Here is a 22,734-nt window from a genome sequence, read left to right on the forward strand (position 1 = left end):
TCTTTTTGATAGTGAGCATTTCATATTGTAGTTCCCCCACACGTAGTTGTGGTTATGAAGTTCTTCAGTCTGAAATTGGGTAGCTGGAAAAGTTCACATCCCAGTCACCTCCTCCTCCTGTAGCCTATGAGAATAGTCTTCTGCAGAGAGATGGACAGTAAGATAAATGTTGGGACTTGTTACAGAGATCAAATTTATTTCCTATGACCATAGAAACTACAGGATCCATATCCACAGTTGGAACACTCCAGTTTCGCAATCCTCAAAACTGCAAGAGGAGGGGTACCTTCACAATGTGGAAACTGAAAAGGAGAATATACACTGAGAGAGAGTTTATCTTGAATGGTTCAGGAAAAGGAAGGCTCCTTCAAGACTGGTGTAAAATGATGACCTAAAAGTGCTCCTTGGCAACTGTATTAATAAGGCTATGTGAATGTAACACCTTAGGGAGTTGCATCATTGGGCATAAAAGCAGTGCCTAAAACGGTAATACCTCAACTGAGAGATACTGCTGCATTTCATAGCTGCTTGAAGTCACAACCCAACCTAACCCTGAATTACCTTTCATTTCAGCTGCAAGTCTGGTAGCTGTGGTTACTTAGTGGGGGTAGAAGAAAGACACTCTCTAGGGCACTTTCCAGATTAGACCCTACAACGGGGTCATGGCGTATTTGCGAAGTGTGCTTCCATACTTCCTGTGTCGTAAGACCACAGTCCCTACCCTGTCAGCAGGGTGCCATTCACATTTCGGATGCCTTGTTTTGGATTTAATTGCTGCAGTTTAGTGCTATAACGTCATATGTGAATCGCAAAAAGGTTGCTGTATTTTCCCGTTGTAGGATTTTTTGATTCTGGGGATAATCGTGAATACAATCCTGCCAGGCCGAAGCATTTTACTACAATTGTAGTGGGTAATCTGGAAAGCGCCTAGGACCAGTTTATCTATTACAACCCTTGTGTGGACTGGAGAGAGGTTCAAATTGCCCCATCTGGCAGCTTACATTACTTATGGTATTTGTGGCTCATGTTGCCAACTGGGTTATTTCTTCACAAAAATGGCAGGCACACAAAAGAAGAAAATGGTGGAGAATGAGCAACCAATCCACACGACAGGCAGCCACACAAACTGCTCATTATGCAGTGACAGCGGCTTAATGAACTTGGCTTTATGTGATTAATAGTTTAGAAAAAATCACTTTCCAAAAAAATTAGATGGCAGTTGTCATTTGTAGGGCAACAGATAGTAACAGAACAAGGACCATAAAACCAACCTTGTTACTAATTGAGCAGATCACTGAAATCTTAAGTTCACAACACCCTCAGTACTCCATTTAACTCAGAAAAAATTTCAAACCCTGTTGAACCTGAAGACAACAGGATCTAGGGAAGAAAGTTCTTGTAGGTGTGCAGATTTGAGTTTTGAGTTACTCCTGTAATGACAGCCATCTATCACAGTTGTCAGTTCTTCATGGGTATAACCTAACTAGCCTCCATATTGCTGCTTCCTCACCAAACAAGTACACACCCACTTTAAGAAAAAATTCAGTAGTCCCATAGTCTAGGGATCCTCTGCATTGCATGATTTTTCTCACTTCCTACTGTCCTGCTCAATTTCTTTTCAGTCCCACTTCACAAACATAGATAAACTAACCAAACTAATCTGGGGATACAACAAGCTAGAGTCCAGTGGGCTATGATTACTCGTATCTGGCTAAGTCCCATACAGAAGTAGCAAACTCTATATTGGAAAACAAAGCAGTCAGTTTCAATGGTTGTGTGTCCATGGATGCATGGTTTATTTTATCTAAGTTGGGTTCTCCCACACAAGGAATGGTTTTGACACATTTTCACTGACCTAGCTCTCTTAAATTCTTCCTGGACTGCCTTTCACCTCCTAGAATTCTCAGCAAGTGTTAATAAGGTTTCTTCCCAGGAAAAGATGCGATTACCAACATCCAGTCACACCTGGCTATTGTTGGCCAGCCGTATGGTACTGAAGGCCGATTTCGTTAAGGTGAGGGAAGAGTCAAGTCTGACTGTGAGTTCCCTCTGAACTAATTTTTATCCAGTGACTTGCACAGGAGCCACAGCAAGACATGATGGGAAATGTAGTCCTTCCTAGCTCTTTCCCCATAGAGCTCAATAGGGAAAGCACTTAAGGACTACAATTCCCAGCATTTCCCACATGCCTTGCCTGCAAGGCATTCTACATGCAAGGTGTGTGGAAAGTGCTGGGAATTGTAGTCTTGGGAACTGTAGTCCAAGAAAAGTGCTGGGAATTGTAGTCCGAAACATCATTGTGGGTTCCTGGGGCTCCGAATCCCTTAACAGCTCTCCCAAGGGCTGTGCACAAAACTGCTCTGCATAGCGATACGTGCTAGGAAGCGCCAATTTCCCACAGGGTCAGGGAAGATGCGCAGATGATTCGACTGACGCTTCAAAGCCCAATCTCTACACAGCCCTCCTGCTCAGTTTGCTTGATTATACATTTTTGTAGTCAGGGCTTTCTACCCAGATTAACAAGGAAAACTCAGAACTTTGCCTAGGACAGATAGGAATTTCTCAGGCCTTAACATCAGTTCTTCCTCATTTGTATTGATTTGGGGGCTTCTAATATACCTTAAGCAGTTAGGGTGACAGCTGCTGAGAACAGTCCTTGCTAACAGCTTTACCTGCTGAACCCGCTTAGATTGGACCTATAGTCCCATGGAAATCACTTTGGACTTAGCAGCAGCAGTTCATTACTGCCATGATGAAGATATTTATTAAAATAGTGGAAATGATGTGACTAGCAAGCCAGAGGTTGCCGGTTCGAATGCCCGCTGGTATGTTTGCCAGACTATGGGAAACACCTATATCAGGCAGCAGTGATATAGTCCTACTGCGCGGGAGGAGGCAATGGTAAACCCCTCCTGTATTCTACCAAAGAAAACCACATGGCTCTGTGGTCACCAGGAGTTGTTGACACCGACTTGACGGCACACTTTACGTTTACAACATATATTGCACAGCTGTTCCTTCATGGCAATTAATTATTCTTTTTTTAAGAGAGCATTAAGAGAGCATTGTATATGAGGGTTTATCCAGCAGTTCCCTTTGATTGTGTTTAGTTTTGTTATGCCCTGAAATCTGCAGAGATCATCCATATCCCCTGTCTTAGGAGAAAATATCATAATGAAAATAATAGAAAGCATAATAATGTTTAACCAAGGTTTCCTTTCCTTTCCAGGCATTTAACAAAAAATGCCTACAATCGAAAGCAGCATGTATTCTGTTCTAAATAGCTGCCACCCACTTCACCAGCTGCTTTTTAAATTCCAGGTTTAGAAAGCAGCTTGCAATTTGGGTAGATGCTCCTAGACTCATGTGAAAGGACTTGCTAGACTATAAACATTGCTCATTTTCTGTTCAACTACTAGCTACAGTACATCTTCTGTTAACTACTACATTTATTCCCCATTCTTCCTCCAACAAGCTAATAGCAAGTTTAGATGGCTTCCAGATTGTCTCCCATCTCGACACTGCTTAGTTTAACTGATGAACCTTGTGCACCTTAACAACTTTTTCTTGGACAGTAAACTATTTGTACGAAGTTTAAGACGGGGTGCAGTGGTGAACAGAATAGTAACATTTTAAAGCCTCTGCTGGACATCCAAACTATGATTAAAATGTGCATTTTCAAGCTTAAGCTGAGCTTTAACATGCTTATGTTTAGTCTTAAGTACCAAGACTAGTCACTTTAAAGAAGCACCATATTTTGCCAAGGCAGCATACTTCAGTTAGTGACTGTATTAATGAACATGTGCATGGCTGATGCTTTGCAATTATTTCAAAATGCAATTGAAAGGATAACTTTCTAGAGCCACCTAGTGGCGTATGTTCGACAAAACTAATGAAATGCACAAAGACCGCCTCAAAATAAAACCAGAATGCAAGCTTTGCTGTTTTCACATATATTTAAGATATAAATACTACTTTGTTTTCACAGTACATTTTTGTTTTTTTGTTTTTTAAGAAAAACACAGTCTGAGAAAGTAAGGTATGGGACAGTCGTGTTATGTAAAATTTTGATAAGGGTTAGGACAAAGTGAAATGCTTTGGGGAGCGGTCTCTTAAGTGGGGAGAGTGCTAATTATGAGTTGGGTCAATGATCTGAATGAGTAGTCAAACAGTTCTGCAGTATGGTTTCATGTACTGTCATGAGATCTATATTGGGGAAGAAGTGACAACAGAGAGGGAAAGAAGTACACCACCCATCCTGCCCCTAACATGCTTGCATAGTATGATGATGCAATGGAGGTTCAAAATCCCATCCTTATTTTAAGCAGCTTAAGTATCACTTAAAAACACATCACACAGCAAAGTAAAGACTTCTGTATATATTTCAGATTTCAATATTAATGTCAAAAATACGTAGTATGATTTTACATAGGAAGGATTTGTGCTACATTAGAACAGTAAAGACAAACAGCACTGAAGTAAAAGAAACATTAAATATTAAATAACCAAAAATAAAATAAGGTGTAAACACTAAACTAATTTGGGAATCTGCTATTGCAACACATCCAATGAAGTGGTTTAAAACCAGTATAAAAAGAGTAGGACTTAAGTATGTTCCAGTCTACTTGGAATACACAAAGCTCATTCCAGAAACCTTTTTACGAACTGGTCTAGGAGTCAAGAAGAGCCTTGGCTCTCGTTTGACCACCATCACACTTTCTTTGCAATTTAACTTTTACACAGTATATTTTATGCCAATTATTTGTCTTAAATAGTAATCTGGTAATGAAGCAAATACTTTTCGTTGATACTCCTTGCTAACATCGGGGTGAAAACTGAGGGTTTGTTGGAGATTCAGTGTAAGATTTGAGTTCGTATGCAGCGCCACTGTCAACCTCCATAGATTTCCGAGAGAACAGGAGTCTTACATCTCTGTAGAGGTAGATCTTTCCAGACTTAGAACTCTGGAACCTAGGAGAAGAGGAAATGCCAAGATTAGTCATTAGTCATAGAAAGTCATGTATAAAAATGGGCCGGGCATCACTGAAGTTTGGAGAATAAATGTCTTCATGGTCTAAAAATTTCTTTTTGAACTAGTTAAAAAGGAAGTGGCTGTTTTTCAATTTATCCTTATGTAACTATGGCTTGAGGCTTTGAGAATCAGGCTGAGTCAACTTGAAGTACAGCTGAAACACAGCATCTACTTTTAATTAATTTCTTACATCCAGGCAAATGTCTGCATTAACACGACGGAAACAGTCAAGTTCACACAGGCAAAAGCTACGTTTATTGTTTTATATCCTGTTTCTCTCTCAGAAGTCATCTTCAGCCACTGGGCGGGGGCGGAGGATGGACCTTTGGAGAAATATTGGAGGGCATCCCTAGACAACAGCATCTTCTGTTGCCAAGAAACATTATACATGGCATCAACCAAGTCTGGGCATCAGTTTATTTGAAAAACATTATAGGAGCTGGTTAGTCTGTAGACAATTGTGCTTTGCTCACAGACATAATGTTTTCTGTGTTGCATCAGCAAATTATATGTTAAGAACTGGATTGCACAGGCAGGTACAAAGGCTATCTGTCAAAACATCCAAGGGTTCTGATGAACACAGAAATGTGGGCATGAAAAAATTGCACAAGCAAACCTGACCTAGCTTTTGTAAAAGCTGCTTCAGTAGGTCAAGTTTCAGCCCTGGGCAAACGTTTTTGCTGACTCCCTCTTGCTAAGGGGCTTTCACAATGGAAGTGCTGACATAACCTTAATTAGGGCCTTCTAAACAGATGCTGCCACAAAACAGTTTACAGTTGTATGATTTCATTTGTTTTGCAGAGAAGAACTGGTATAGTTTCAGCAACTGAACTTGAGTCGCTGGTTACAAATCTATTGTTCCAGCAAATAATGAAAAACCAGTACATGTGCCCATCTGACTTTTATCTGCATAAGCAAAACGCCTGTTACTGATGTACACGGCTGTTTTCCAAAGATTTTTCAGCACAAGTTGAAAAGCAAGCTGTTATTTTTATTGGTGTTCTATTTTTCTTATTTATTGCTTGCACCATACAAACTTTGCCTCACTCAGCAAGCTTACCTCAGATGAATGAGGTAGCGAAGTAGTCTTTCTTCAGTATGTCGAGTGTTTTCTTTATTGATGTTTCTCTTTGCTTCTCGTCTTACAGGGACAGAAAAGGTTCTTTGCCGTAGGAATGTTTGATGATTGGCTGGCATCTCTCGTAAGTCATATATCACCACAAACATCTTCACCACAGTCTTGTTAGGATTAAATAAGGTCTGAAAAGGACAAACAAGTGCTTCAGGATAAGGCAACTACTGCAGTGAATTTACTGAACATATGAAAATTCAAATGTGTTCAGTAACTGCTGTTTAACAAACACTGGTTGCCTTGAGCACTACAAAGTATTCCAATTTTAATATAATTTTCTTCATATTGGTAGAAGTAATGGTGATCATTAGCATTAATCCAAAATAACAGTTATGTCTTCTTAATGGAATATATGATACAACTAATTGAAAGTTCCATTAATTCTTCAAGTTTGTTGACTACTGGTTTCTTATCAAACCACTGGGCCTCAGCAGTCACAACAAACTTGGTTTGCAATAGGCTCTTGTCACACACAGGCCTACTTCACACAGTTGTTTGAATCTAGGTTTAATGTGGTCACTGACATTAGTGTGACTGTGTGAACTCATGTCAAGTCAGGAAACTCAGATTCAACTTGGGCCATAAACCACCTTGGTGTGGGTTCACACAATCACATTAATGTTGGTAACCTACATTAAGCCTAGATTCAAACAACTGTGCAAACCAGGCCACAGTGTGCACTAAAAACGAGGCCACTGTGTACATGTCAATGTGACAAACATGTTTATTTTACAGGTATGCTCATTGGAGAGAAGGTTGGTTGTCACTCCCCGTTATATGTATACTCAGAGCCGGGTCTCACGTTCCCTGAGACCCGGTCCTGCAGGGTGAGCAGGGAGAGCGGGCTAAGCCCGCTCTCCCCACTCACGAGCAGAGAGGGAGCCCTGGGCGGCCAGATCAGCCGCCCACACAATTGCCGGCTCCGTGATGGAGCCGGCAGGGGCTGGGGAGCTCAGGGGCCGCACGGCCCCCTCGAGCCCCAGTATGCCCTGCGTGAGCGTGCAGGGCATACTGGGGAGACCCCCGAGCTGGGAGGCTGCTTTTAAGCCTCCTGGCTGGGGGTCTACTCATGAGTAGGCGCACCGCAAAGCCGCACCGCGGCTACTCACGATTCTAAAAACCAGGTTTGAGGAGCACTTGCTCCGCAAACCTGGTTTTTTACCAGGGGTTCCTGAGCGAGTTACCCGCTCTGGAACCACTGGGCTCGTAGCAAAAATAGCTCCCCTAGCCCGATTTTTGCTAACTGTTTGAATGGCCCCACTGTATCATTCTGAATGAGCAATTGACCAAATTAGTTAGTACAGCTATTAGGGCTTTGCTTTATATGTAAAGGCCAATTCACTTTCTAGCGGCAGCTTTGTGCATAAATACACTTAAGAAGTTGCATGGTACAATACCTGTGTAGCTTGACATTAGTATTCTGAAGAATATTCTGAATTTGGGTATTCTTCTCATGGGGCTTTAAGATACATTTTACGTTGCTCCAAGAAAGTTTAAGTTACATGGAGAAAGTTTTACACGAAAGTGTTATACAAAAAACTTTGCTTTTTAAAACTTTATTTATTTATTTATTTATTTATTTAGACACAGATACAAGTAATAAAATTATTTTTTTAAAGTCAGATTAAAAACAATTATTAGGTTCAAATTAAAACTGAAAATTATAAAAAGCTAAAGAAGCTAAAGAACCTACCAGATATAACAAAATAATAATGATATATTAAAAAGCCTCTTTTGGCAGGATCAAGCAAACAAAGCCACCCAACCATATACAATGCTCCAATAGAATTGCACAGTTGTAAGGCTGGAATGCTTCTGATGTTTACCTGGTTCATGTAACTCTCCTAAATAGTTTGCCTCTTTCATTCAAATGAGCATACCACACAAGGAGAGTGGGAGACCACAAGGAGCACAAACAGCAAGAGATGCCTATGAAAGAAGGCTTCCAGAGAAAGTGATCAGAGAGAAGCTTTGCTTCCCCTGGGATACATACATTTCTTTTTGCCCCTCTGTTGCTTCTGGCCAAACAGGCTTCTGAAATGCTACAAAAATGGGATGACTGTAGCCACCATGAGCAGACATCCCTCCTTCAAATTGCCTTTGATTCCCTGAAACAGCTGTTGTCAGTCTCCAGACACATACGTCTATAAATCTAGTAAATTGCCCAGTGTCAAACACAAATTACTTCTGACTGAACTTAATATTCATTGGCAATATCAACATGCTAATAACAGAGTATCATTACATTTTGTATCCATGTTCTTGGATAGGTTTCTGGAATGATTCCTTCTTTAAGGCAACTTTTTCCAAGCTAGACATACCTAGTTCTTATGTTCTAATACTACTATTCCCAACATTCTAACATCCTCATTGTGTTCTCCCTCTGGAGCTCATTCTTTTCCAATTCTGTTTGCATCCTCAAACTGTGGTGACTGGGACGAGCCTGGCATTCCCACCGCGACATTAATTCTTACATCTTGAATAGAGCATCTGTTAATGCAATCCAGAAAGTCTTTTGCACAGCAGTGCTGCATGGCTGGTTACATTCAAAGAGCCGGTGGTCCACTATAAAGCATAAATTCTCCTCACTGGTCTAGTCCTCTCCCAACTCTCTTGAGCAGTGTTCCCTCTAACAGGGATTCCCAGATGTTGTTGACTACAACTCCCAGAATCCCCACCTGCAATGGCTTTTGCTTGGGGATTCTGGGAGTTGTAGTCAACAACATGGGAATCCATGTCAGAGGGGACACTGCTCTTGAGGCTTCTCCTCCCCCACTCCTCCTCACCTTGCACATCTGGGAAAGCCTGGATATTGAGGGGAATAAGTACGTGTGCAGGCTCAGCAGGCGTTGGGTCACACTGATGATCCAATAAGCCAGCAATCATCATGGCAAGGCCAAGGAGCCAGTGGCAGCTCCCATCAATCCCCCAGTGTGGCTCCCTGACCAACTACGAAGCCAAGTACTCTGCACAGCCCCCTAACACTGAATGGGGTGACTGTTCCCATCACACAGTACTATTATCCAGCACCAGTGGGGTTCCTTTAAGGAAAAGGGAGCTCTCTCATGTCTCAGTGCCATCTTGGAAGTTGCACACGGAGCGCTGGGAAGTGTAGCCCTTCCCAGTACTTTCCCTATAGAGCTCTATGGGGAAAGTGCTGAAAAGGACTACACTTCTCACGGCTCCTCCATCAATGCAGAAGTCAAAAGGGCTCTCTCCCAAAGCAGAGTACGGAGACGAGAGGCTTTATTGTGGTGGGCCTGCTGAGTAAATCTGAGCCTCTCCGAGGCAAACGAAACAAAGTTTGGGGCCATTGGTAGATGGAATTTTTGCCCCGCAATGGGCACACTTTTAAAATGAGAACTTTGTCTCCATAAAAATTAGAGCAAGTCCAAAAAGGTGGGGTGGGGAACTGGAGCAAAATCAGAACACTAACGGAAAGCGAGAAAACTGAAGAGCTGTAAAGAAAAAGACAGAGTAAACTAAGTAAATGAAATAAGAGTAATAAAGGGGGGAAACTTAGCAAGCCAGGAATATTCTCCAAGTCTTAGGCAACGCGAAGTGTGCGGCGGACGCCAATGAACTGAAAGGGAGGGATAGCCTCTCTCTCTCATGTAGGCAAGAGACCGGGCTTCTGCCAAAGAGTAACAGAGCTTGGAATGTTCCTGACCGGGGCTTCTGCACCTGCACGAAGCCCATTTGTATGACGTACAGTGACCACTCAGAAGAACAGGGGAAATCACTGCAATAAACCATGGTTTGTTGGCTCTGAAGCAGCCCTCCTTCCCCAAATCACTCCCTCTCCCATATACATATGGCTTATTTTAAACTATCAGCTGTGGTGGCACAGTGGGGAAGCAGCTTGCCTAGAGTGCGAGAGGCTGTTGGTTCAAATCTCCACCAGAGTGCTTCCCAAACTGTACCTAGTAAATACATTTGTAGTCACCTATATTAGGCAGCAGTGATATAGGGAGGTGCTGAAAGGCATCATCTCACACTGCATGGGAGGTGGCACTGGTAAACTCATCCTCGATTGCACCAAGAAAGTCACATGGAATGTGATCGCTAGGAGTCGACACCAACTTGACAGCACAATCTTTCCTTTCTTTATTTTAAGTTAACTGTCCAATATTTTCTCTTCTATGTTTATTATATTTTCAATCATAAAAAACTTATAAATGAATTACAAGCATTCTCAAAGACAGAACAGAACAATTAATTTCATCTTGTGCCTTTCAGCTGCATATCCAACAGAAATGTCCTGTACTCTATCCAAGCAATTACTGAAAGCCTTGAGTAGCATTTCACCCAAATCAGATTCCCGTGAAATACCAGTTGTGATTTTCTCAGAGCCTGACACAGTTTACTGTTCTGAGGGTGTGATTTGCCAAACAATTATATACTCATTTTATGAAAACACCCAACATTTCTCCAGTTTTCTCCAGGACATATTATGGAACTGCCAGAAGTATTACTTGAGCCAGTGAATGACTGGACAGATATACATTGAAGAGAAGAGTTCTGGTTGTGCATATTCATTGTTTTCTCTCCTCATTTTCTGTTTATGGCTGTTTTGGGCAAGCACACTGGGTACATATATTATCTACAGACCTTACATTTCATTCGTTTCTCACACACTCATAGGCTATCATACCCTACCAAATAAATCTCTATATTCTGCAAAAGATTTAAATCCATCGTTTGCCTCTCCAGTGGTGAGAATCAACCACAGCAAGTTTTACAGAGTAGTTAACAGGGCTAGCAATGGGAATCAAGAGCGTGAGGTTTCACTGCCAAGAAAGGATTTCAAATGATCCTCATAGCCACACAATCCTCTCTCTCATTACACTCCTTTGTAGCAAGCTATGACTAGCGGGCTTGGCCAAACACTGAGGCATGTTTGGGGGTGGGGGGGGTGGGGTGGAAGTGATACTGTAGGAACTGGTGTGCTTCCTTATCACCTTTCTGATTATCTGGGAGAACAGCTCTGCATTTGCTAGGCAACTGCCCACATCTCTTTCCAACTGCTATCCTCAGTTCCTGGTTTCTTCTGCTCCTCTAGCCTTCAGCTTTTATCATATCTAGCAAAGGTTTGGTCAAAGAGAGTGCACAGGATTGCACTGTCTGCAAGGAAGCAAGTCCCAATCAGACTTACTTCCAGATAAGCCTGTTTAGGATTGCAGACTTAATTAATATCCTTGAGAAGGTCCACTGTGGAATTCAAGATAAAATGATCTGCTGGGTTTTTGTTTTAATACATGTTTTATTGCCATTCATAACCATTTTATACTTGGAAGGTGTACACCTCTTTGAGTGCTTTGAAAATATAAACAGAAAGGCAGAACAGAAATGTCCTAAAAATAAGATGGTGAGAGGCATAGGGGGCAAAGGGTGAGGACAACTGAATTCTTTCAACAGAGCCACCAGACCATGCATTTATTTCTCTCCTGTGAATTTAAAGCGGACGATGGAGGGATTTCCTAACAGGGCTCGCAGATTTGACTAGATTTCTTTTAGAATCAAATGCTCTGTTGTACATGATGGAAAGAAGGGGGCGGAACCTTTACGGAGTTGCTGCTTTCAGGGGACAGCAGGGGCGGAGCCTGAGTGGCTGCATCCAATGAACATGGGCTGCCAAGGGGCCCCACCACGGGCCCTGGCAGTCACCCGTTACCTCTGCCACCGGCCCGCCAGCCCGCCAACCACTCCTTTGCCCCTGGGCCAGTTGACGTGATATGACATCACCGCCCGATGTATCCCAGGTGGCATTATTATATTGCATTGGCTGGCCGGCCAAAAGGCAAAGCAGGCAACTAACGCCAGTGCTTAGCGAGGGCTGCAGAGAGGCTGCCAGGCGAGCAGGTTGGTGGGCAAGCAGCAGAGGCGGCAAATGGCAAGGCAAGCAAGCGGGTGGTTGAGGGGGATGCGACAATGGCAGCACCTTGGAAAAGTCCCCCTCAGAAATTTGGCAACTTGAAAAAAGAGGCTGCAGCTCAACTCGTGAACACTGATCCCTTAGGAGGTAGTTACACTTTTATTGGGGAGTTGTTAATGCAAAAAGTTACAGAGTACATACCACTTGTATTGTTCCTGAAGGCGGTACCCGATAACCCCTTTTACCAAGGGACTCTAAAGCAATTACACCCTGAGTAGGGGGGAAGGAAGCAGAACAAGAAACACAAGATTACAAACATGTGTGCCAAGTGTAAGCATTACTACATCAAAGTGCTTAAGTCGTCAATTTATAAGCCATAAAAGCTTTAAAACTAAACAAGACTTTCTTTGCATAGAGTACTACACATAACTTATTACTTAGAAAGACACAAAGGTATAAGTAGGAGATAACATTTTAATCCCATCCACGCCAGCAATTTCTCTTTAAACTTCCTTTCAAAGCAGTTATTGTTTATTTCAAAGTCGACACTATTGATCAAGGGCCAACAACATTAACATACTCTTAACCACAGCAATAAGAGGCAGCCTTCAAACCACTGGAAAAAAAAGCTGAACCAATGCCCATGTTCACAAAAGCAAAGGCTGACCACTCATATACAGTATAATAGCTTTCATTCCTTAAGATGACTGGGCCATGAAAATCTCCTCACTTCAGTACAAAGTGGCTCATTGCACACAGAGGTGCTGTGCCAGTGAGAGACATATTGAAGTTTTGGCATCAACAAGAGTCATCCTTCTTATTAACTCCCACTTCCCATCTTCTCATCTGTATACATCCTCTTGGGCATGTCTCCTTTTCTGAACAGGCCCATTGGCTCTAGACCCCAGCTGTTTTTGGACTACAACTCCCATGATCCCCAGCCACAGTGGCCAATAGCCAGGGATTATGTGAGTTGTAGGCCAACATCTGCAGGAGGGCCGAAGCTTGAGCAGCTCTGCTCTAGACCCATTACTCCAACAGCCCCAGAAGTTCACAGGATTCTTATCATCGTCATCATCCAGTAGTCTTACTCAGAGCAAGTGCTTAGTTATTTGATTGCCTGGGATGTGGGTTGAGGGATCAATGACCATGCATGTCGCTATATGCACCAATTCCAGACAGCAAGGGAACACATGCACACCAGGGATATCCTGCAACATTTTGTTGTCCATATCTGTATATCATTATTTAATGGATTTAGTATCGAGTAGATTTGGTGCAGATGTAATGGGAAATCATGGTTTCTCGCTGTGTAAATGAGCCTTTGAGCCACAAACTTGCATACTTCTCCCAATCCTTTCCTCCTCTGTCATGTAGGTGAGGGAAAGCTTTTACGGTTAGGAAGCAAACAGAGATCCGAAACTATAGTTTGTTGTTCCCTAACTGAAGTAAATCCCAGTTTCCAAGTTTGGACATAACATAGAATTGTGGTTTATTGCAAAGTGAAAGTCAACACTTTCCACCTCCTCCTCCCATATGGAAAAGAGAAAGGAGGGAAGCACATTAGTCCAAGGCTCACAGAACCTCGTTCACGTGTTAGGAAACCACAGTCTTCTATTATGCCTAAATTGGGCCAGAGACAAATATTTTACATTTCCACAACTAAGTATTAAGTAAAAATGTTTACCATATAGGGAGAGGGTGCATTGTCATCAGAAACGCTGTAGAATGAAACTTCAACCGGAAGAGTCATGTGTGTGGGACAAAAGACTCCACTTGCTCCCACATCAGCTGTGAAGCCATCCACAATGCCCAAGGGATCTAAACGATAGTTCAGCACAGATTCCTGAAAGAACAGAAGTGCACACTGTTGAACAAACCATTCCTGAAAAACACCATTACAGGCGCCCTTGTTATTCACAGGGGTTCCGTTCTCACCTACAACTGCGAGTGCAGAAACCGTGAAAAATATATGGTAATCTAGGGGTAATCTAGTTTTTACACACACACACACACACACACACCAGCCAAAAAAAGTGGGAAGGGGGAAAAGTGTAGAAATGAACACTACCTGGCTCTGCAGAGCTCCAGAAATGCCCCCTCAAACCACCAAACTGGCTGAACTTTGGGTGAATATTGGCAAAAATAAAAGGTATGTTTGTTTTTAACAGAAAGGGCCTCAGAATGGCTAAGAGTTGTAAAATGGCAGCCGGAAGCGACACCAGAAGTCATTTCCAGGTCATTAGCCCCTGCTAACTTGGCAAAGAGGCACCTTTTTAACGTGGTGATTCTCTTTATCAATCAATCAAAGTTTATTACGGTCTATGACCAGCACAACAAGGGGTGTGGGGGGGGAACCAATTAAAATATAAATAGGTGATTCTCTTTATTTAGCAGGGGGAGAGCAACTGGCCCTATCCACCCCCAACACAGCATCCCTCCAGTTACTGTTGCTGGTGTCTGTCTTACATTTCATTTCAGATTGTGAGCCCTTTGAGGACAGGGATCCATCTTATTTATTTATTATTTCTCTGTGTAAACTGCCCTGAGCCATTTTTTTGGAAGGGCGGTATAGAAATCGAATGAATGAATGAATGGATGGATGGATGGATGGATGAATTTCTAGCCACTCAGCAACTGTGAATAGGCCAGTTTTAGCCTATTTTTGTACCGTAGATAAACAAACCAGGTCTCTATAAGAACCATCCGTGAATACATGAGACATGTGGTCATGAGGGCCACCTGTACGAATCTGGCGAATTAAAGTTGCAGTCTTAGCATTTATTCTAAGCAGAGAGGAAGTCCCATTGAACTCACCACACCACACATGCCATAACAGTCTACAGCACACCAGTTACAAGAGAGGACTTCTGGAATATGTACAATACCTCAAAGTTTCCAAGGAGGCTAAGACTTGTTACAGGTGGTGCACTGGAACTCAGAAATGGTTTCTCATGGACATCTGGATCATTCTCTTTGTTTACATACCGTTGTGGGCTATTTTAAAATGTTATAAAAAATCCAAGTTACTAAATTTTTCTTCCACAGTGTCTGCATACAAATAATGTGTATTCAGGCTGCAAGCTTTGCACTACTGCTTTGAAGGTTAAAGATATGTATGTAATTTCAGGACTGCAACCCTGATTCCTCTTAAATACCAGCTGAACACACACTTTTCATTGCCTCTACTATGAAGCTATTTCATAGCCTCCCTCCTCTAGCAGTGCCAAGCTGGACAAACATGCTCCCATTCCCACAGCTGCTCTTTGGGTCCAACAGGAACTTCCTTGATGGGGCAATAGCAGCTGTGGGGAGGCAATCCTAGATGAGGACCATGGCAAAGAAAGGGAGTTAAATTTCCTTCCCCACTCAAACTGTAGTGCTCATCCTCATACACGCCAACCCGCGGCTGCCATTTAAGATACAAAAAGCAAGTTTGAAAGGCCAAGCTACACATTTAAGGTAACATTTAGTTCACTTATTCAGCATCTTGTTCTGGCCCCAGGTCAGGTTCAAAGAGGACTCTATAATAGATGCACATTTTTGATTTCTCCAAAGTAATCTCCCCATTTACCCAATTATAAAAGTTTGCACTTTATAAACATATACACATTAGGGAACATTTTAAAAGGTACCTTTTGGAGGACAAACATTTCAGCTTTAGTAATGATGCATCTAGATCAAAGCATCCTGATCGTGTTTTTCTTTCAGGAACCTTAAATAAATTTTAAAAAGCACACACAGATTGAACGGCAGGATTGTAAACTAGAGTTTTAAAATCTTGATATAAAAATCTAAACAAATGTAATAGCGGAGTAAATAAGACAATGGTGCCAACCCACCCATGGAGCCTGTCTGATAGTACATCTGTCCCAGGGAGCAACACCAATGAAAGCTCCAACAGCTTCTTCTATATTCAATTTTTAAAAATTGCAGAAGAGCTAATAAGAGTTCTACTAAATTCTCACTTGATTCATCCAGTAAGGAAAAATGTATTTGGAGTAAATATGAAATGTTAAACAGCTTAAGACACATTCCATCCTAGCACAGGCAGAATACCTGTATGCTGGGGGTCTGTGGCCTGCTTGCCTGTATGCTGTGGCCTGCTTGCCACATTATTATTCATTTATTTATTTGATTTATGGCCACATGCCATAATTTGCAACATGATAAAATTATGGGATTTTCCTTATACACACACAAAGATTTTAGTTATTTAAAACACTATAGCAAAAGCACACCAAAGAAGCAGCAACCCAGGTGTCTATATTATAGCACCTGCTTCTCCTGACATTATGGAAATGAGTGGTGATGGAAAAGTTATACAATAGTGACTTACTGGACTTGAAAGTAAAGGCAACCCTGTTCGGGGATGGAAAGCCTTAGTAGAAGTCCCATCCAAATGGTGAAAATTGTTTTTCCTCCATACGTGCTTGAGTGGTATTGTTCTCTGTTCAGAGAAGAAGAAAAAGTTATAAACAGGAAACCAATCTAGCCAAAACTTAGTTGTCTTGAACACTTTAGGTCATAGTTGATTTTCCATTACCAGTAAATTTCAGAAACTGCATACCCATTAAGGCTCATGGGGCCTTAATTCACATGAGAGATGCTCATGTGCATCTCTCCCAATCTTGCTCGTGTTACGTGCCTGGCCACAGACGAGGGGAGAATAAGGAGATCCAAAAGTGCTAACCAGCATGGTACTGAAGGTGCTATCTTCAAAGGATTCACAATAGCACTTGTGAAAGGATGACTTTTTCACACGTGCAGTTTGGTATTAACACACTGAACTCAAAGCACATCGAAGCACACTTGCAGAAGTACCTTCAGTAGCTCGTTTTAAGATTACAGCTGGCTTCAAAAAGCTAAATTGTCAAATGACAGTTAATTTGCGTTTTGATCTAAGTAGGTAGTGTGTGCTGACTTGCTTTTAACTTGCTCTACCACACCAATAGGTATTGTTTATTTATAAAATCCAACATCTATTATGGAGCATGGATCTTTTATTTCCAAATAAAAGGGAAGGGACACTGTGGAGTTCAGGTGCTTTCTCTTGAGAACTGGGGCATCCTCTTTGCTTATAGCTCTGTGGTGTATGTTTCTGGAAAAGACAAAATTTTATCCTCAAGGGTAAAATTGTAAAGCACATAGAAGAACAGGCCCTGCTGGGAGTGAACCAGCATGGATTCCACAAAGGTAAATCTTGCCTGACCAACCTTTTGGAATTCTTTGAGAGTGTCAACAAGTGTGTGGATCAAGGTGTTGACATAGTACAGTGGTCCCTTGACTTACGAAGTTAATCCGTTCTGAATGCACGTTCGGAGGTCGAAAATTTCGTAAGTCGAAAAGCGCACCCACGGAGGTTTAAAAAAATTCGTAAGTCGAGTAAGCCGCATCTAAACCGCCAACGGTTTCCGTTCGTAGCTTGAAAAATTCGTAAGCGTGCGGCCATTTTTGTCGTTCGTAAGTCGAAAACATCAGATGTCGAGTAGTTCGTAAGTCGAGGGTCCACTGTATACCTGGACTTCCAAAAAGCTTTTGACAAAGTTCCTCATCAACGACTCCTGAGGAAACTTAGCAGTCATGGGATAAGAGTACAAGTACATGTGTGGATTGCTAACTGGTTGAAAGACAGGAAACAGAGGATAGGTATAAATGGAGAGTTTTCGCAATGGAGGGAAGTAAGAAGTGGGGTCTCCCAGGGATCTGTACTGGGACCGGTGCTTTTTAATTTATTCATAAATGATCTAGAAGCAGGGGTAAGCAGCGAGGTGGCCAAATTTGCAGATGATACAAACTCTTTTGGGTAGTGAAATCCATAACTGATTGTGAAGAGCTCCAAAAGGATCTCTCCAAACTGGGTGAGTGGCGACAAAGTGGCAAATATGGTTCAATGTTGGCAAGTGTAAAGTGATGCACATTGGGACGAAGAACCCCAACTTCAAGTATATGCTGATGGGATCTGAGCTGTCGGTGACTGACCAGGAGAGGGATCTTGGGGTCGTGGTGGACAGCTCGTTGAAAGTGTCAACTCAATGTGCGGCAGCTGTAAAAAAGGCCAATTCCATGCTAGGGATCATTAGGAAGGGGACTGAAAATAAAACTGCTAATATTATAATGCCCTTATACAAAACTATGGTGCGGCCACACCTGGAGTACTGCGTACAATTCTGGTCACCACATCTAAAAAAGGACATTGTAGAGCTGGAAAAGGTGCAGAAGAGGGCAACCAAGATGATCAAGGGCCTAGAGCACCTTTCTTATGAGGCTAAGCTACAACACCTGGGGCTATTTAGTTTAGAAAAAAGATGACTGCGGGGAGACATGATAGAGGTCTAGAAAATCATGCATGGTGTGGAGAAAGTGGATAGAGAGAAATTCTTCTCCCTCTCCCATAACACTAGAACCAGGGGTCATCCCATGAAATTGATTGTCAGGAAATCTAGGACCAGCAAGCGGAAGTACTTTTTCACACAATGCATAATCAACTTGTGGAATTCTCTGCCACAAGATGTGGTGACAGCCAGCAACCTGGATGGCTTTAAGAGGGGTTTGGATAACTTCATGAAGGAGAGGTCTATTGACGGCTACTAGTCGGAGGGCTGTAGGCTACCTCCAGCCTCGGGGGCGGGGTGACTCTGAGTACCAGCTGCGGGGGAGTAACAGCAGGAGAGAGGGCATGCCCTCAACTCCTGCCTGTGGCTTCCAGCAGCATCTGGTGGGCCACTGTGCGAAACGGGATGCTGGACTAGATGGGCCTTGGGCCTAATCCAGCAGGGCTGTTCTTAGGTTCTAATATTTTAGAATACACCAGAGTGGGTAATCCAAGTTATTACTTTCTATACATATTGGCAAAACCCCATCAAGAATCTACAGGCATTGAAAGAACATTAAAATGCTTTTGACTAAAATATATAAAGTATAAGGATTTCAGGAGACTCCAAAAGGTGTTAGCCTGCTGTGGTGTTTTTGGCAAATCCATCCCTCAATCCAGACCAGCTTTTGAATGGGGCTTTAGTTACTTGTATTCCAGTCCTGGAGTAGAGGCGGGGCTAATAAACAGCCAGCAGCAAGAGCACTGAAAAAGCAGTCTTGCCTCTCTGTACGTAATATCTATTTCATTAAACTGTTGATATTCCCAATTGCATTCCACTGCCTTATGGGAAGAGAGCTGGTCTTGTAGTAGCAAGCATGACTTGTCCCCTTAAGCTAAGCAAGATCCGCCCTGGTTGCATACGAAAGGGAGAATAGAAGTGTGCGCGCTGCAAGATATTCTCCTTAGGGGATGGAGCCGCTCTGGGAAGAGCATCTAGGCTCCAAGTTCCTTCCCTGGCAGCATCTCCAAGATAGGGCTGAGAGAGACTCCTGCCTGCAACCTTGGAGAAGCCGCTGCCAGTCTGTGTAGACAATACTGAGCAAGATGGACCGCTGGTCTGACTCAGTATATGGCAGCTTCCTATGTTCCTATGTCCTTGCATACTGCAACTCTTTCCCTTGGATTCTGCACCTGCCATCCTGTAAGCCACTGTGATCAGGAGGAAGAAAGCAGCAGCCAGGTACCCAGCCACTGCACATAGAACCAACTCCAACTGGAGCATGGATCTCTCCCGCAAGCATCTACCATACTGAAGCTGCTGCACTCAAGGCGAAGGCAATTCAGGCACTCAGCTGCAGTTCAGGCACTTATCTATCCTGCCTCTGACACAGCACCATATTCTGTTTGCAGCAAAGAACAATGGTTTTTATTATGAATACTGATAGAACGCTTTTCAAAGTTCTCAAAGTGGTTAAGAGAAAAATAAGAATTCCTATTACTCTGGGTGCTGCCATTTTGCCAACAAACAGCTACAACTGGAGGTGTCCCTGAGGCATCTACTAAACTAAAGGACAAGAGGAAGGATTTTTTTGGTAAATCACCTTGAGTACATTTAGGGGGAATGGTAGTACTGAAATTAAACAAACATATTGGCATCTATTCACTACCACTCACCAACGTCTCCACAGTCTTCTTTTGTTCATACAGAACCAAGCAGTCTTCTACTGGCTTCTTCGGACAACGCTTTTGTACTTCATGGTCTGTTGGGTCTTCATTCTCATCGTGTGCATTTTTCACTTTATCTTGCTTATTTTTGCATTTGAAGCTTTCATTGTCTTTATGCAAATAGTTTTCAATACTAGTAAGCTGGGAATTTTGTTCACAAATATTTGGTTGCTTTGAGTCTTTATTTAAACGCTTAACCTCATTTTTGTGCAAACTGTCAGGAGCCTGCGTTACAGTCACATTAATATGTTCAAGTATTTTGGACTGAACCAACTGAGGATTGTTTAAACAGTCTTTGTTGCTGTTTTCACTAACGGTTGTTCTGTCCTTAAGTTTATCTGTGCAAATCAGTTCATCACTACTGTTGAAATGTGAACACTGCTTGGCAATACCTTTCTTTGCCATTTGAGGTTTGTAGGGATAACCAGGAAGTACTGATTCCAATCTATCTGCAAATTCCAATATATTATCTTCTTTGCTATGCAGTTGGTTCATGCAAGTTAAGGGACGCTTATTTCTATTGGTAGGAGACTGCTGAAATGTATTTTGGACTACTTCAACGGGCTCTGCTAGCAGCAGTTTTCGTCTCGTTTGGGACTTTGGAGATACCTTCAAATCAGCATCGTATTTCAAATAATTCAAAGGGGTTGCTGGTATTTTGCCTTTTGTCTTTTGGTTATCTTCCAATAAAGTCAGTCTTGAATTAGAGAAAGAATCTGAAGCTTTGCCTTTCTTTAGCAGGTTGTCATCTTCAGACGAACTATGAAAAACCTTTGGATTAACTGGACTAATTTCTTGCACATTAAACACAGAAGGAGGACCATGTGGCATTGGTGGATCACAGTGAATTAGATGCTGGGCAATTCTTGCTATAACTTCCTGCCGCTCTTGAAGTAAAGAACTTATCAGCAGGTTTGTTTCCTCTGTAGTTTGGCGGGAGCACTGGTTCATCAGAACATGGGGATCGGATGATGGTGTTTCTGGTATTACTTGGGCTTTTCCTACATTGGTGTTTTCTGATGAAGTAAGCTCAGAGTTAGCAACAGAACTAGAGGACAATTCCTTTCCTTTCTTCAGCAAGTTTTCATCTTCATATGCACTCCGTAGAACCTTTGAGTTTACCAAACCTGTTTCATTCGTGTTGAATGGTCGCCCCATAACAGGTGATGTTGCTGGATCACAGTGAATCAAATGTTGGGCAATCCTTGCTATCACTTCATGCCGCTCTTGGAGGAGAGAGCCTATCAAAGGAATAGATTCTCCTAATGACTGACGGGAAGGGTAGCCATTATGTATATGGGAATCTGTTAAACAAAAAGACTTTAAAGACCTCTCTGATGTTTCTTGCGATAGCTTCTTACTGTCAACAGCAGCTGTATAGCATTGAACTTTAGGTTCTGATGCCCCAAAGTCAGATACAAGTCCAGATGATGGATACAGTTTCAGGTTTCTGACAGTTGTACTAAACTCAGGGCCTTTTTTTGCACCGAGCATACCTTCACTCCACATCAGTTTGCTGCATACACGCGGTGAGGTGGGTACATTGCATTGCTCTGACCTGATGGAATTACAGTGCGGATGCACATTACGCTCTTCTAATCTCTTTTCATAGAAGCCAAGATTGGTATGAATACTGCAGGTTAAGGTTGGATAGTTAGATTGTCTAGGCAAAGACTGGACGCTGACTTTCAAGGCCACATTGTGAGAAACATTAGGTACAGGGAAAAAATGCTCAGTTGGCATTTGGGAAAATGTCCATTGCAGATCTACATGTGCAGCACTTACTCTGAAAAATTAAACACAAAGTAAATGGAAGTGTTAATGCAGAACCATCTCTTGCAATACAATTGTTGGCCAACATCCAAAGTAAGTTACTCAGCCTAATACAGCAGAAACGTTCATTTCGTGTTTATTGGACACCTCAGAGAATGTTTTAACACAGTATGGTTGCAAACTTCTAGATGTTGGAGCTATAATCTGTATGAGGGTACACTTACATATATAGTTTGGTCCTGTCTGGTTATTGTGCCATTCTGGCTTGAAATCCATAAGGTTGTTAACATGACATTGCAGAAATAATTGCCTGTCAAGGACGTTCATGTTTTGTTGGAGTACATCCACAGCATATGGAATCTAGCATTATATCAAAATTGTGGATTCTTCGTGGTGGGGGTGGGGGTGGGGAGGTCGCCAAAAGGATTATAAAACTGGACTGACAGATTTACTCCTGAACTGCAGTTTTGGATAACTGACATATGTTCCTTGTCTGCATTTGAACTAGGGTCCCCCCGCAATGAAAACCAGCCAGCGTGGTGTAGTGGCTAGAGTGCTGGACTAGGACCGGGGAGACCTGAGTTCAAATCTCCATTCAGCCATGATACTAGCTGGGTGACTCTGGGCCAGTCACTTCTTTCTCAGCCTAACCTACTTCACAGGGTTGTTGTGAGAAGAAATATAAGTATGTAGTACACCGCTCTGGGCTCCTTGGAAGAAGAGCGGGATATAAATGTTTTTGTTTTTTTTTAAAAGGTCCAGAAGAGGAATTTTCAGTTATTTGGTCAGGTTTTAATGAATTGTTTATGCTTTGAAAACAAGTTACATATCCTTAGAAGAAGGTGTTTCCCCTCCCCACTTTTTTCTAGATAGGTTGTATT

At 42.3% G+C, this 22,734-nt stretch overlaps 2 protein-coding genes across 3 annotated transcripts in view; one reads left to right on the forward strand and one right to left on the reverse strand.

The window, feature by feature from the left end:
- Positions 1-22,734, forward strand: part of LOC128334724 (translation initiation factor IF-2-like) — a 44,814-nt gene that overhangs the window by 21,134 nt on the left and 946 nt on the right. The gene's annotated exons all lie outside the window — the stretch shown is intronic.
- Positions 4,365-22,734, reverse strand: part of ATOSA (atos homolog A) — a 61,599-nt gene continuing 43,229 nt past the window's right edge. The window contains exons 5-12 of one of the 2 annotated variants that reach the window (XM_053271811.1): positions 20,030-21,866; positions 16,379-16,489; positions 15,675-15,754; positions 14,928-15,036; positions 13,727-13,885; positions 12,241-12,309; positions 6,093-6,292; positions 4,365-4,971 (exon numbers count right to left, since the gene is read on the reverse strand). In XM_053271811.1, coding sequence (XP_053127786.1) covers positions 4,818-4,971; positions 6,093-6,292; positions 12,241-12,309; positions 13,727-13,885; positions 14,928-15,036; positions 15,675-15,754; positions 16,379-16,489; positions 20,030-21,866 — 2,719 coding nt within the window. In that variant the 3' untranslated portion in view covers positions 4,365-4,817. Of the gene's footprint in view, positions 4,972-6,092; positions 6,293-8,157; positions 8,317-12,240; positions 12,310-13,726; positions 13,886-14,927; positions 15,037-15,674; positions 15,755-16,378; positions 16,490-20,029; positions 21,867-22,734 lie in introns of those variants that run through there. The other variant, XR_008311373.1, reaches the window with a different exon arrangement.

This window comes from Hemicordylus capensis, chromosome 10, assembly GCF_027244095.1.
Source record: "Hemicordylus capensis ecotype Gifberg chromosome 10, rHemCap1.1.pri, whole genome shotgun sequence".
NCBI lineage: Eukaryota > Metazoa > Chordata > Lepidosauria > Squamata > Cordylidae > Hemicordylus > Hemicordylus capensis.